The 15,168-nt window shown below is 41.5% G+C and overlaps 2 protein-coding genes and 1 long non-coding RNA gene across 7 annotated transcripts; 2 read left to right on the top strand and 1 right to left on the bottom strand.

The window, feature by feature from the left end:
- Positions 1 to 858: 858 nt before the first annotated feature.
- On the top strand, positions 859 to 7,430 carry LOC122834141. 5 transcript variants are annotated; one of them, XR_006371140.1, is made up of 5 exons: positions 859 to 1,529; positions 2,814 to 2,983; positions 3,185 to 3,248; positions 4,398 to 4,506; positions 7,193 to 7,430. It is a non-coding gene; the product is annotated as an uncharacterized LOC122834141 (long non-coding RNA). The 5 variants fall into 5 exon arrangements; XR_006371142.1 differs by lacking the exon at positions 7,193 to 7,430 and adding an exon at positions 6,985 to 7,022; XR_006371141.1 differs by lacking the exons at positions 4,398 to 4,506; positions 7,193 to 7,430 and adding an exon at positions 4,205 to 4,365 and having other exon boundaries at positions 862 to 1,529.
- Positions 7,431 to 7,693: 263 nt separating this feature from the next.
- On the top strand, positions 7,694 to 13,536 carry nicn1 (nicolin 1). Its single transcript, XM_044122291.1, has 7 exons — positions 7,694 to 7,851; positions 8,421 to 8,569; positions 9,103 to 9,282; positions 12,376 to 12,489; positions 12,589 to 12,657; positions 12,759 to 12,863; positions 13,130 to 13,536. Exons 2-7 carry the CDS (start codon positions 8,423 to 8,425, stop codon positions 13,169 to 13,171), a joined length of 657 nt encoding a protein of 218 aa, XP_043978226.1. The 5' UTR covers positions 7,694 to 7,851; positions 8,421 to 8,422; the 3' UTR covers positions 13,172 to 13,536.
- Positions 9,289 to 12,352, bottom strand: LOC122834139 (E3 ubiquitin-protein ligase TRIM35-like). The gene has a single exon (XM_044122290.1). It carries the CDS (start codon positions 11,821 to 11,823, stop codon positions 10,465 to 10,467), a length of 1,359 nt encoding a protein of 452 aa, XP_043978225.1. The 5' UTR covers positions 11,824 to 12,352; the 3' UTR covers positions 9,289 to 10,464.
- Positions 13,537 to 15,168: the final 1,632 nt, after the last annotated feature.

Here is a 15,168-nt window from a genome sequence, read left to right as displayed (position 1 = left end):
TACTCTGAAATAGCATCTAAAAAGCTCATTATAAATGACAGAGCATCATTTACCTGAAAGCTCACACCAAACAGTTAAACATTAACAGCAATAATTTGGTTTTTTATCCAGTCATAAGAAACAAATGGGTCTCATTTTTCAGTTTCCATGATATTCATTCATTTATAAATAAAACAACAAAACTATTTAATTAGTGAGCTAAATTTTACTGGACCATATAAATTTATTCTAATTTAAATGAGTAAAGTTAAATGTTTAGCTCCAAGCTAAATGCAAATGACGATTTGTTTTGCAAACACATGAATGATGCAAACATTCACGTGTTTCACAAACGGAAAACAACAAATGCAACAGAAAAACGATTTAAAGGAGAAATACTGAAACCGCAGGAAAGAGAAGCAGAAAAAATGACCTCCTGGCCACCAGGGGGAGTCGACCAACAGATCGTATCGGATCAGACCCTCAGTAGAGACGGGATGACTAGAAGAAAGAAAAAGAGTATTACACTTTCACCGTATTAGAGAACTGCAGCATATTTAGATATTATACCGACTCCAGACTCCCCCTAGTGGTCTGGAGGACTTGGTGTTTGTGACATTTTCCCCTTTGCTTCTCCTTCCTGGTTGCATCATTTTTGTTGCATTAGTTTTTAGCGTTTGTGTGTTGTGGAGTTTACATCATTCATGCGCTTGCAGCTCGTCTGTAAACGGTGAAGTTCAGATTGTAGTCTCTATTTTCTCTCCGTACGTTTTCTCCTGACGGTGTGCAATAATCTTCATAAGTCAAGAAATTCCTCCCAAAAAGCTTCTGCTTTACAGAAACCTACAGCCTGGGACAAACCAGGAGGGAGGCGAAGCATCTGAGAGTTCACCGAGCAGCGTCACCCCGTCTCCATGGCAACCATCAGACTCCACGCGGCAGCGGGAGGAACGTCAGAGCAGATCGGAGAGGAGAAAGAACCTCCAGAACCGGGACAATGTGAACAGTTTCTCCAGACAGAAAACTTTCAGAAGTATTTCATGATTTTATTCAGAGAGCTTCAACTGTTTCCATCTTCTGCTGGGACGAGTGTGGACAGAACATCAGAGGGACTGACTGGTCCGGTTCGATCTGAGATCCTCAAGCAGATTAACGTCTGAACATGTTTGTATAATAATTCATACTTCAAGACATCGCTTGCAGGCCAAGCAGAACAGAAACTGGGCTGGAAATAAAATCCGTTTCCGCTCCGACTTTAACGCCACGAATCTCCTGAAACCGACATGAAAAGAGAAAAAGGGCTGAGATACAGCAGGTGACCCGATGGCATCCGGCATCCCGTCCTGACGCCCTGCAGCCTCCGCCTGCACGAAATATCCTCTCTGCTCCATCTTGGCTCATTTTAACGGGGTTAAAAAAGTTAATAACACCAAATGTTCCGTCGCCGCAGCAGTAAAACCAGTTTATATACAGCAGAGAAAATGAGGCCGGTAATCACTGCCTCCCGAAACCTCAGCAGCTGCAAGCCGAGCCGCGTGAAAGACCTGCAGGTGCAACACTCTCACACACACACACACACACACACACACACACACACACACACACACACACACACACACACACACACACACACACACACACACACACACACACACACACACACACACACACACACACACACACACACACACACACACACACACACAGAACAGGTGACTTTCAGAGAAGACCTCCAAGGTCGTTTCTAAATCCAGACCAGCCGATAAAATGAGAACGTCTGTCAGAAAAATACAATCAGAACAAAAACTGATCCTAAACATCTGGAAGTGAAAAAAATACAACAAAACTTCAAATATCACTTCCTGCTTGTTAACAGTTAAAAATACAGGAGTGAAGTTTTTAATGTGCTCATCTTAATATAATCTTTCCTAATTGGAAAAAAGGAAATAATTTGTAGAAAAACGTTTTATCAATGACAAACCAAATGTTTGCAAATTCTATCCAACACTTTGATTTTCATTATCTGCAGTAATCAGACTAAACTTTTCCTTCTTTAGGTCCGTTACCGTGAAAATATTTGTTTCTGTCCGTTAAGTGGCAGAATCACGACACAAATCATTTTATTACTTTCTTTAACTTTGTAAATTTCTCTTATCGTAGCGTAAAAGTTCTTTCTTCTTTAACCACCATCTAATTTTCATAATTCCAACATAACTTCATAGTCAACAGAAACAGATAGTTGGTCTAAAATGAGGATTTTTTTCAGCCGTATTGAAATATTTTTATTGGTGTATTTCTGTAATTACAAAATTCATTTTTGAAAGAAATGATCAAGTACAAATATTTACCAAAACTTTGTCAATATCCCATCAATATTGATAAAAAACAAATTTGCAATTGCAACATTTTCATTAAGAAAGAAACCATTAAAATCATAATGCATAAGTTTGTTCACATGATAAGTTATTTAGAAAAACACGCAGCGCTTCCTCCTCCAACCACTTCCTGTCGTCTTCTTCTTCGTGGTTTTCGCCAGTAGTAACATCCGGTTGTTGATCCTGATGTGAAAAAATGTTTTCGTTGTAGTTTTGTGAGATAAACTGATTTAGAAACGGCCAAAAAACCCTTTCAGTCATGAGTGACCTCACATCCACAAACTTTAATGAGTTCCTGTTTCCCTGCAGATTGAAATCTTTTTCTCGTCAGTTTTGTTGAAACTTTAAGGTTCTGAAATCTGTCTTGTCTTTTCTTCAGATCGGCTGACGTCTGATACAAACATTACAGTTTATGATTTATGATGTGATTGAACAAATATGATGTTCTGATGTCTGCAGAGGGCAGAGCTCCACGTCTCCTCATGTATGTTTCAGCTTCAGCGTCTCTCCACGCCGCTCAGCCAGACGGGAGGAAGATGAAGCCGGAAATGAAAGATGGCTCTCCGGGGATGAAGAGGAGCAGAGAAAAGAGCGACGAAGAGTTGGCAGAGAAACACGGAGTGTCAGCTGTGAGTTTAGCTGCGATTGTCTGACTGACAGTGAAAAGAGAAACGATGCGTTTCCAGCAGACAGGAAGCTGATCAGATGTTTCAGGTCTTCATCTCTGAACACAGAAAACAACGTGTATGTGTGTGTGTGTGTGTGCGTGTGTGTGTGCGTGTGTGTGTGTGTGTGTGTGTGTGTGTGCGTGTGTGTCTGTGTGTGTGCAGCTGCACTGCAAGATAAAGGCCACCAACCTTCAGTGAAACGTGTTTAAAGGAGCAGAATAAAAAGGTGACTAAATCCTGTCGATCGTTCAGTTTTACCGTCTGTCTGTGTTTTTGCTGCTTCTCGTTCCTCCAGAAATCAGAAACTGCTGCACCGTTTCAGCTGCTCCATCTGCCGATCCAAAGGAACCAAACGTCCAAGCAGCCATGTTCCTTTCACACCATCGACGGGTTTTAACTCCAGAGAAACGTTTCGTTTTCTCATCAGTTTTTCCTCTGATCAAAGTTAAAAAGTTCCTGAAAACTTTTCCCCCCAGAGACGAACAAAGACTGAAACTCCAGATCTGGAAAACAACTTCCAAAGTTTTCCAAGACTGCAGCTCGACTGCGCCTGAGGCGAACGGGAGAGGAGAGCCAAGCAAATGAAGTCCTCTGGAATTAATTTACATTTTTCAGAGTGAAAGACGGCGGCTCCTCCTGATCATTAAAACACTTTCAGACGAGCCAAAGATGGAAATTCAGAGCAAACCCACAGAAAACCTGAGCAGGACAGACGGACAGACGGACAGATCCCTGCAGGCCGAAGGGAGAGTCCACATCTGAAAACAGAGAGGAGGAAGGAGAGTTTGTATTCCCTTCAACCTTCATATTGAAAATCTTACAAACTTTTAGTTTTTTACTCCTTTGATTCTAAATGTCTGAAATGTTTTACAGTTTATAAAATAATTAGTTTCCAGCTTTAGGAACATCTAACAGAGAGACTTTATTTGTCCTGAAGGGAATCTAAATGTCGTCATAACTCATCTTTATAGAGTCTCTGAATAGTGATGCTGTGGGCTGGAAGCAGCTCCAGTAGCAGTCAGTCACACAGTGACTGTGGAAAAGCCTCTGACTGAAGACTGCTGCTGTGACTCCATGCTAACATGCTAACAGCTCAGCGTCAGGCAGCAGAGACGATGCTCTACAGTAACATGAGCTGCTAATCCTCCTCCTTTGCTTTTGCTGCTCCTCTTTAAATCTCAGGAAGTGGATCGGAGGGATGCTGGAGTCGGGGATGAACTCTGGATGAACTCTGGATGAACTCTGGATGAACTCTGGATGAACTCTGGATGAACTCTGGATGAACTCTGGAAGGTCATCCAGTGTGTTTACCAAACTCACTAATTAACAAAATAAAACTGACATGGATGAACTTTGATCCACGTTTCTGTTCCAGTTCTTCTTCATCATACCTCCACTACCGTGCTCCAGCTGGACCGGCTGTCCCTCCTGGCGCAGTGCATCATGGTCCAACAGGTCTCACCTGTCCAGATGACATCACTCAGGTGAAAATCTCTTTAAAAATCTGCAGCCTTTGGGATTCTGTGTTTTCAGGATTTATTGTGTTTTTTTCCGCGGCTCCTGCAGAAACAGTCGTGGTTCTTCTCACATCCACCGCAGTCTGTAACTTCCTGCTTGATTTAACATAATTAAACTTTTGACATCCATTAACTTTGCAGCTTTACAGAAACCTGCTGAACACATTTAATCTCACAACGTCCTCATGAACGGGAACTTTTATGTCAGCGTTACTCAGAGAGACGTGAAATTAACTTTTTCCTCCAGATTTTTCCAACTTGGAATCATCTGCAGCAGGTCAGAGCCCAGCTGGCCGTCATGACGCTTCCATAATAATAATAATAATAATAATAATAATAATAATAATAGTAATAATAATAATAATAATAAAATAATAATAATAGTAATAATAATAATAAGAATAAGAAGAAAAGTATTAATAATAATAATAATAATAATATAATAATATTAATAATAATATAATAATAATAATAATAATAATAATAATAATAATAATAATAATAATATAATAATAATAAAAGTATTAATAATAATAATAATAATAATAATAATAATAATAATAATAATAATAATAATAATAGTAATAATAATAATAATAATAATAATAATAATAATAATAAAAGTATTAATAATAATAATAATAATAATAATAATAATAATAATAATAATAATAATAATAATAATAATAATAATAATAATAATAATAATAATAATAATAATAATAATAATAATAATAATAATAAAAGTATTAATAATAATAATAATAATAATAATAATAATAATATTAATAATATTAACAGGTCACAGCAAAGATGTTGGACAGGAAGCTGAGGAAAGACAATTTGTTCACTTTTCATCAACTTTTAGCTCTTTATGTAAATTAATTTCCTTTTAAATGGAAAATATATAAAATAATGAACTGTAAATATTTACTAGATCTTTATCATTTTATTTCTAATATCAGACACCAAAGCCTAAAATTAGCATCATTTCTATTCTATGTTTGAATCTTTTAAAATTTTTGAAACTGATCAAGTTTGATTTAAAAAGATTCAAACAGAGGAACGTCCAAAAGTTAAATCTATAAAACTGATCCAGATGTTTAAGAATCTGAGGAACTCAATGTTATGATTGATCATCAGTTATAATCAGTTATTAATACACCAATAGGAAACATTGATTTTATCAAACCTGCAGTTTATTCTGCATCTGAGTCTCACTGTGTTTGGTTTGGATTATTCTGGTTCTGGTTCTGGTTCTGGTGGATCCTCATTATTCCTCCCCACCTTCACCTCCTGCTTCCTGCTCCTCCTCCTCTCTTCCTCTCCCCCTCCCTCGTTTCTCTCCATCTTGTATCGTCTCTCCTTCCTTTGCGTTGCTGCTTTGGCGTTTTTAATTACAGAAACTCTAAACTTTGGAATTGAGTTTGTTTCTCCAGAAACAGCCTTAACGTGGCGGCACTATCAGGCTCTAAGCTCCCGTACGGTAATTGGATCCGCGGGTGGCTCCAGGCTCCGTTTTGCGCTTAGTTAAAATTGTTTTGGCACTTTAAAAAGAAGCTCCTTCTAATTTCACCGTGACAAATATTTGCTGCCTCTCCGTCTGTCAGGTTCTCCTCTGCTGATAAAGTGCAGCTGCATCAAAGCTCTGCTGTTTCTGAATGAATCTCACATCACTGCTTTTAAACAACTTTCACTGATCCAACCACGATTCCAGTTTCTTTTCTCTCCAGACTTTGTTTTAATCTGGAGTCTGAGTTTATCCTGGACTTTCTTCATGCCAGTTTTTATAATAATCCCAGCTGAAGTGACGACCCATCGTTTTATTAGAAACTCATCGGTTTGGTGATAATGGAGGCTCCAGATTTATTCCTGTTCCTGCTTCACTTCCTGAATGATTCAGACTCTGAACGGCTCAAAGAACCAGATTTAAAAACGAAACCATTTTCAGTCTGTAGGGTCGTCGTGTTTTCATGGAGAAACATTTTGTCTCCTTGTTCTCTCTGGAACATTCCTCTGATCAGCCAGAAAACTCCCTGAAACACGAAGCTCCTCCCACATCCAGTGGGCTTGTCTCACAGCTGAACCGGTTTCTGATCTGATTTATCAGAAAACACATGTAGACAGAATCTGGAGCAGCTGAGGGAAGGAAACGTTTTCAGGAGGAGAGGAAGCAGAAGCAGGAAGCTTTAAAACACCATGAGAGTCCTCTTCATCCTCCTCCTCTTCCTCCTGTCAGCTCACTCACCATCACTGGGATGATTTCTGTTCCTGTGTGTGTGTGTGTGTGTGTGTGTGTGTGTGTGTGTGTGTGTGTGTGTGTGTGTGTGTGTGTGTGTGTGTGCGTGGGCGTGTGTGTGTGTGGGGGTGTGTGTGTGTGTGTGTGTGAATATCTACATCAGGAAATCTGTGGTCATTTTTAAAAACAACTTTTTCTGTTTTCAGGTTTTAAAACAAAGAAAAACATCAAACATTTCCAAAATGAGGATTGATACATTTTCTTCTTCTGTTTGTTTAAAATGATGTAAACAAAAAAATACTTATTTACCAACATAATGGTGAGTATTAGTCATGCTCGTGTCATTCTGTTGTGAAATTGAATGCAGTTTTTATTCCAGATAAATCTCTGCAGTTTTCTGCTTCCTGCCACCAGAGCTGGATCTCAGCAGGAGGCCGGCCAGGCTGTGGTGGTATAGTTAAAGTCCCGGAGCTCAGAGGAGGCAGAGGACGGAATGTGGAAACGGGTTTGATTGGTGCAGCGATGCTGCCACCTGCTGCTGACTTTACAGATGACATGCTTTCTATATCTGGATTCAGGTTAACTTTGGACACAACATATTAGTGAAATAAACATATTTAATGTTTTCCAAAGAGAAAAAGACCTGAACTTCCTGGAAATATTAAAACGTATATGAACTTATTGAGGGTAGCAGTACTAAAGAATCTATTTCATTGTTCAGATCGAATAATCTCTTCCTGGGGATGAAATATGTAAACATATAAATAAATCTTTTCTGTGGAATTTATTCATATTTTCTCATAAAAATATCTTAAACAATAAAACTGATCTTTGTATGATGAACTCCAGGTTTGCTCTTGCAGATAAAGTCCATGTCTGAACCTGATGCTTTTTGATTATTTCAGAGATGCTGGCCCTTTAAGAAACTCTGTCGCCTTGGTTACCGTGCCAATCGGAAAGTAACATCAAATATCTTTAGGATGTGAACGGAGGTGGCTGGAGTCTGTGCTTTTTCCTCTCACTGCCCAGATCTTACCTTCAACTCTGACCTTTGACCTCTCCACCGGAAGAAGGTGAGCAGAGAACCGGCTCCGTGCATCCCGGCTTCCCGGCCTCCGTTAGCTTCCGTTAGCCGCCATGCTAACCTTGTAGGTCTCCGCGTTGAAGCTGTATTTCTGAACAGAGTTCACCCGAAGCTAAAACGGCTCATTAAAATGAATCGGTTCTTTTCTCAGAGCTGCTTTAAACCTCATGTTTTAGTTCATCGAGTCGCTGTCCGTGGTGCTGACCGAGGCAACCGGACATCAGTCAGAAGATCGCTTCATTAAGATGAAATCAGCTTCAGCTCACACAGCTCGGTGCTTCTGTAAACACTGAAAACTATTTTTAACACAATATTTCATCAGTAAACATTCGGCTCCATTTATGAAGGTTTTGGTTAAAGTATTTAACTTCCCTCTGGGATCAATAAAGTAAATTTGAATTGAGTTGAACTGAACGAAGTCAATATTCAGTTCAGTTCTGTTCATTTCAAAGGGAAATGAAATGTCGTAACTCATGATGTCATCCAGAGGTTTTTTTTTTTTGTTTGTGGTGTTTTTGGACAGAGGGGAAACATTAACAACCAGGGTTTTGTTTTCAGAGATGAACGGGGTGGATGGCAGCAGACAGCCGGTCTCCTGCACAGTCAAACCTCCGGTCTACCTGCAGATCGGAGAGTCCAAAGCAGAACCGGTTCAGTCCGGGGTCTGTGTGGTCGATGTCCCCCTCCCCTTTGGAAAACCAGTCAGTGTAAGTCAGACACAACAGAAACAATAAAAACATGTATTATCCTCCCACAACCTCACTCTGCTCTGCTTCGGACTGAGGAATCAGTCAAACTAAACCTTTTGGTTCTTTACTTCCTCCAGAGAAACAAGCTGCTGATTGATGGATGTGAATGAACTGTTCATTTCTGAACAGTTAAAACAGGAAACCAGAGGTTCCCTCAGCTGGACGGGGGTTACATGTTCACCTCTACAAAGTTTTTACAGCATTAAGTTTAAAAAGTTCAGAGCGCTGAAAGAAAGGAACATTTGTCCAAAGTTTCTAAAATCAATCCGTTTGATTTCACTGAGTTTTTTGGCAGATGACACTTTGGCTGTCAGAGACAGAACCTGGTCCATGTTTCTGTTGGACTCGGTAGTTCTGGTCGTTTGGGTCTCTGATCTACTTTCTGCATTTAGCTGTGATTAGAAACCGTTTTCAATGCAGAGCGGCTCCTCTCTGCCTCAGAGCTTCAGAGGATCCTGCTTCAGTGTTTGTTTTCCACCGTCTGTCTGCAGGTTGAGGAAATCACCTTTAAGAACTACTACACTGCCTACGTTACTGTGCGTTTGCTGAGGAGGGCTTCTGGACAGGATGGGCCGACCAAGTGGGTCACGGCTCTCAGAGACCTGCCGCTGATGGACAACCCGCACACAGAGAGAGGCTCCCAGGATTACTTCTCCGTCCACAGGAAGCAGGTGGGTCAGATAAACGGGTCTGCTAACCAGAAGCTTCTGGCTCAGTCCAGGTTTATCTATCACTGAACCAAAGTCTGATTAGAAACGAGACCAAAATGACTGAGAACAGACGAGTGGCACAGGCGTCTTCCTCAGACAGCAGCGATGAAGAGTCGTCTCTGGGTCCACTGGGCTTTAATTTCTGCTTCTAATCAATCTGATTGGATGCTGGAAAACACTACTGTTGTGTTCAAGTTCAGCTAAAAGGAGTTAGCCTATCAGTGAAACTATGCTAGCTTAAAATAACACTTCAATGCTAAAGATGTATCCGCTAATGCTAAGCTAAAGAGCTTCCTAAAACTCTGGAAAAACACTTTGATGGTTGAAGAACAGATTAAAAACTCTAAATTTATTTGATGTTGAGCTCATATTAGTAGTGATTCAGTCGTGTTGAGGCCTGTACATCCTCAGGTCATGTGACGTTAGCATGAGCTGTGTGGTTCTCGTGTCGGAGCAGAAGTCCGCCGTGTCCGACCTGAACGACTCCAGGACCAGGCTTAAAATTATTTTACTCTTTTTTAACACAAATAAAGACAGAAACTTCCCATTAACTTGATATTATACAGAACTCAGTTGGAGTTTCTATGGAAGTCAGTAAACCTTAAGCACCGTTTATTTTTCATGTTTGGTTTTGGGAAACAGCCCGATGATATTTAAGGTGTAAAATGAAAATGGCTCCTCTGTCCTTCACGACCCGTTTAGTTTGGACCGGTCAAACTAAACTTCATAAAGATTATAAAACAATTTTCTCACTCACAGATTGTTGGTTATTCAATTTTTTATTAAAATATGTCATATTAGTTTGTTTATAACCAGGAGTTTGTTTCTGTTTAAAACATCAGATTTCTGAGTTATCAACATTAATAAGTTTATTTAATTCCCTCCATTATTTCAGCTCAATACAATAAACCAGATTATTTTTTATGTTGTTTATTTGATAACTGCCCAGTTATTTAACTCAAGTGAAGATATTATTCTGAATATGTAGACCAGACAGACATAAACTACATCGTATGTAAATGAATTTAACCAAATTTATCTGATAAGTTTGTCATTTAAAACACTGAGATTAGTGAACCATTAAACCAGAAACAAGCAGATGATCAGATTTTAAATCTCTGAGTTTGTTTTCTCCATCCTCACTCAGATCTTCATCTGTGAGATTTTTACTTCATCCAGAGTGTGAATGTAAGGAAACATCCGGTCAGTGAAGGTGTGTGTGAAGGTGTGTATGTGTGTGTTAGTGTCCAGATCAGAGAAGGACAGATTCCCTCCGTCCCAGTCCAGATCCACTCGGATCCTCTGGATCTTCTTCTGGGCTGATAGATCTGAGGAGGATCCTGGAGAACAAACTGATAATCCATCTTCTGTTAACGTCAATCCCCATAAACCAGACAGTATGTTTCGCCTCCTGTGGACAGATTCTGCTAACACACCCAGAGTCCAAACCTCACTGCCTCCAACATCGACGTCCCAGCTGTGGATCCCGGAGTTAAAACCCTGAGAGCCGAGAACGGACCACCAAACGTCCAACCGCTCCGGATTATCAGGCAGCTGCTGCCTCTGTCCTACTGTCACAACGCTCAGATCGTCAGACAGCAGGAGCTTTGGATGAGCCGTGTTTGGGTCCAGAACCAGAGGAGTGTAGGTCACCATGTCCTTCATGTTGCTCCAGATGTTGAAGGCCAGGTTGCCCAGATGTTTGGCCTGGTCTATCAGAGCTCCTGAGGGCAGCTGTGGATCCTCCAGCAGGGGGCAGCGCTGGACTCTTTCCACTGCAGCCTTGTAGTTGTGCAGGAATGAGACGTCTTCAGCTCTCAGCTCCTCCTCTGTGGCTCTGACTGTGTCTGAAAGAGCTGCTATCTCTCTGCTCAGAGCCTCCATCTTCTCCTTCATCATCCCTCTCTTCTGCTCCTCTTCCTCCCTCAGTGCAGCCAGCCTGGCCTCCTCTTCCTCTGCTAGAAACTGACGAAGCTTCTTAAACTGCTCAACAATCTGCCTCTCTGTGTGTCGGGCCTGGACCTTCATGTGTTCTGCTGTCTGATCAAACTTCTCTTTAACTTCCTTCTTCAGCTCCAGTTTCTCCTTTAAAGGCTCCAGAAATGTTTTCAGATTCTCTCTGTGATCCTGAGCAGCTTCATCGATGGGTCTGAATCTGTGCTTGGAGTGTTTTTCTGAATCTCTGCAGACGAGACAAACTGGCTGCTGATGGTCCAGACAGAAGAGTTTGAGTTTCTCAGAGTGCAGACTGCAGAGACCCTCTGAAACTTTCTGCTCTCTCTGCAGTAGGAAAGATTCACAGAGTCTCTTCAGAGTCAGACTAACTGGAGGATCTTTGGTCAACGATACGGTCTTACAAACTGGACACTCTGTTGCTGGTTTCTCTCTCCACCAGTTCATCAAACACTCCTTACAGAAGCTGTGGCTACATGACAGAACAAGCGGATCCTTAAAGACGTCCTGACAGACCGGACAGCAGAGATCCTCTGATCTGGAAGCCATTTTGTCTCTGAGTGAAGCTGAAACAGCAGCAGGTCCAGTCAGTCAGGTTCCCTCCCTCTGTTCTTATTTCCGTCTTGCAGCTGGATTTACTCAGATGAAGCAGTCAGTTTGTTCTGACGGTGAATCTGATCATCTCTGTTTTACAAGCTGCTTCCTGTTTCCCCTCAGGTGAGTCAGAGAAGGGGCGGAGCTAAAACCTGTTGAGAAGCTTTGTTTAAACCTGTAGCTGAGGTTTTTCCTTCCTCTCCTTGTAAGTCTGTCTGAAAGTCCATTCAGACAGCTGAGCTTTGTAACCATGTAGAAACTCAGATGAATGTTTCAATCGTTGTGCCATGATGACGGAGAGTTGTCATCCACTGTGAGCAGCATTAATATCTGGTGAAGCTCAGTGTGACTCATTGTTCAGAGGAGTTCAGGTCCACAGTTTCCCTGTTTAGCTTTTTTCTTCCAGTTCTGATAAACTCTGAGTTATAACTCTGAGGAAGGAATGCTTCCTGCAGGACAACGGACCAACTCCCAGACTGACTCCCTGCTGACTCTGTGCTCCTCCAGATGCTGGTGGAGGCAGACCAGGTGGTTTCTGTCAGGCTGATCCTGAGGCAGCCGTCGTCCGCCTGGCTGACCTTCAGCTTGGAGGAGATCAAAATATTCCCCCACACGGAGCCGGTCAGTCTTTTACCTTTTCGTCTCTGTATGAGTTATAAATAAGATGTTGAGAACAGACACCAGATGTGTTACTGTTATAATTCCTCTTGTCTGGTTCAGGAGCCCCAGAAGGAGGTTTCTGATTGGCTGTCTGACCTGATTCTGGTGGACCAGCTTCCTGAAGTGGAGGTACGCGCTCCGTCCCAAACGGTTTGAGTTCATGAGGAGACTAATGATGGAAAACTCTGGAGGGTTTTCATCCGCTCTGTGTTCTGCTGGACGTCCTGCAGGGCCTGCCGGACCCGCACACCGTTTCCTCCAGCATCCAGCAGATGTGGGCTCTGACCGAGATCATGCAGACCAACCAGACCACAGCCTCCATCGGACGCTTCGACGTGAGTCCTTCGTCTGCGGTTCAGCTCCAAGTATCGGTCCCTGGAAAACAAACTGAAAATGTTTCACTTTGGTAAAGGAACCAAACAGCCTCATGAAATCAGGAAGTTTTTGAGAGGACTGTTTTAAGAACATCACTGGATTTTCCAGAGTTCCTGTGAAAACAGACCTCATGAAAATAAGAGGTTCCCTGAGGAACTCGGCTGGTTTACAGCCTGGCAGGAACTCTGGAGATAAACCACAGGTCGTGTGTTTTGTGTTCCTGCAGGTGGACGGATGTTACGACATCAACCTGCTGGCGCTGACGTAACGCGGCTTTCAGAGCAACACACACTTCCTGTGTGGAGGCAGGAGCCCAGAGAGCCGCCTGCTGGTTTATGGCTTTGTGTCGTCGTCATGGAGATCACATCACAACACCAAACCTTTAGCAGAATAACTCCTGATCCTCATCCTGATCCACTTCTGCTTTTATTTGGACGTTTCTCTCATTTTTTCTCTTAAATATAAATGATCTTTTCTTCTTTGCTGGTTTTTGCTAATAATTCAGACTTAAAGACAAATAAAAATCATAAAACTGATGAAGTTAAATCCATTTTCACAGATTAACATTTAGATCCTAAATGAGGAAAAGCTGAAATGATTCACTCATTTACATAATAAAAGATTTTAAATATCTAATGTTGCTCTTTTTGATCAAATCCAGTTGAATCTTAGATATTTATGTTTTCACTTTCAGGGTCAACATGAACATTAAAATCCTCCATGTAATGACCACTTTATCAATATTTAACAGTAAATCAAACTGAGGACTGACCTCCAGACAGTCTGATGATGTCATGATGTGGGCGGAGCCACACCTGTTTAATCTGAGACCAAATGAGCTGCAGATGAAGAAAAAGAAGAAACTTTTCATCTTTTGAACATTTTTACTCTCAGATTATGATCACAAATTCTTTGTTTTACTCACTTCTGAAAGTTAAGAGTTTCTAACATCAAACCTTTTCTATTACTGTGAAAATGAAAGGAAGTCAATGGAAAGTCCCCACAAAGATAACCACGTATGTGTGTGTCTCTGACTGTGTGTGTCTCTCTGTCTCTCTCTGAAACACAGATTGGCTCATTTCCTCCTGTTTTCTCTGTTGGTCTGTCGATCTGCTGGAATCTGAAACTCGATGATTAATTTTGCAGAATTCTGAATAAAACCAGAATAAAGGTTTTATTTTTTCTTTTAGCCAAAACAGTAACTGGACTCACCAAAGTAAGCAGATCCATGCGATTTGCTTTGCCAGCAGTAACAGAAGGTGTTGGGGAGTTGGACTTGTTCTGAGTTGAAAGGTCACCGTGACATCACAGTTTGCTTCCTGCTGCTCGAACCGAGCCGGGTCACTGCAGAGTTTCTGTTCTCATCTTCCCGTCCATCCTGGCTGGAGGTCCAGCAGTCGCAGGCAGGTTCAGGTTTCTGACAGGATTTTTCTGAGTTCTGCTGATGGATGCTCTCATGAGACGATCAACATGTCAGCAGTTTGGACGTGGTGTTGGTTCCTCTTGACGTGTCAGGATGACGAGCCGCTCTCCGTCTGAAGCTGAATTGGTTTTGGTGTGTTGAAGCTCCGTCTCTTTGTCATCTCGTCCTGCAGTCGTTTCTCCTGGTTCCTCATTGACCTGATCTTTCTAACATCTCATCACTCTGAGCGCTGCGGCTCCTCACCTCAGAGTCATGAATCATTTATTCAGATGAGTCTGAGACAGCCGTGTCACCGGCCGCTCCAACACCGACAGGAAGAAAACAGCAGCTTCACGCTGTGACCAACAATGAAATGGAAGAGACGAGTTTCTCTCTGCACAGGACTGAACTTTACAGGTTTGGAAGATTTCTGGACGAAGTGACCAGATGTTTCATTTTTAAGCAGTTATTGTTGTCAACAAAAGCAGGAAGCAACGACTTTCCATCCATCCATTGATCCTCAGCAACACATTTTGTCTCGTCTGACTTTAACCAGCTTCATGTATTTCCTGGATTCAGAGCGTTGAAAACTGAACGGATCAGATTTCTGTTCGCTCGAGTTTTGGTGATTCCAGGTTTTTATTGTCAACTGAAAGACTTTATGTAGCGTATATTTATACACATTTTACTGCAACATTGAATTTTGTGCTTGCCGGTTTGTCCCACAGTCTCTGAGTTCACAACATTTAGACGTGAAGCTTCCAAACATTTTCTGGAATTGTCCAACAAACTACGGACCAGGAACAAATGACTGCAGTTCAACTTTCACATGGGGTGAAGGTCCAGTTTAAAACCGAAAGAAC

Source organism: Gambusia affinis, linkage group LG07 (assembly GCF_019740435.1).
Source record: "Gambusia affinis linkage group LG07, SWU_Gaff_1.0, whole genome shotgun sequence".
Taxonomy (NCBI): domain Eukaryota; kingdom Metazoa; phylum Chordata; class Actinopteri; order Cyprinodontiformes; family Poeciliidae; genus Gambusia; species Gambusia affinis.
This window is presented reverse-complemented; position numbering and strand designations above follow the sequence as displayed.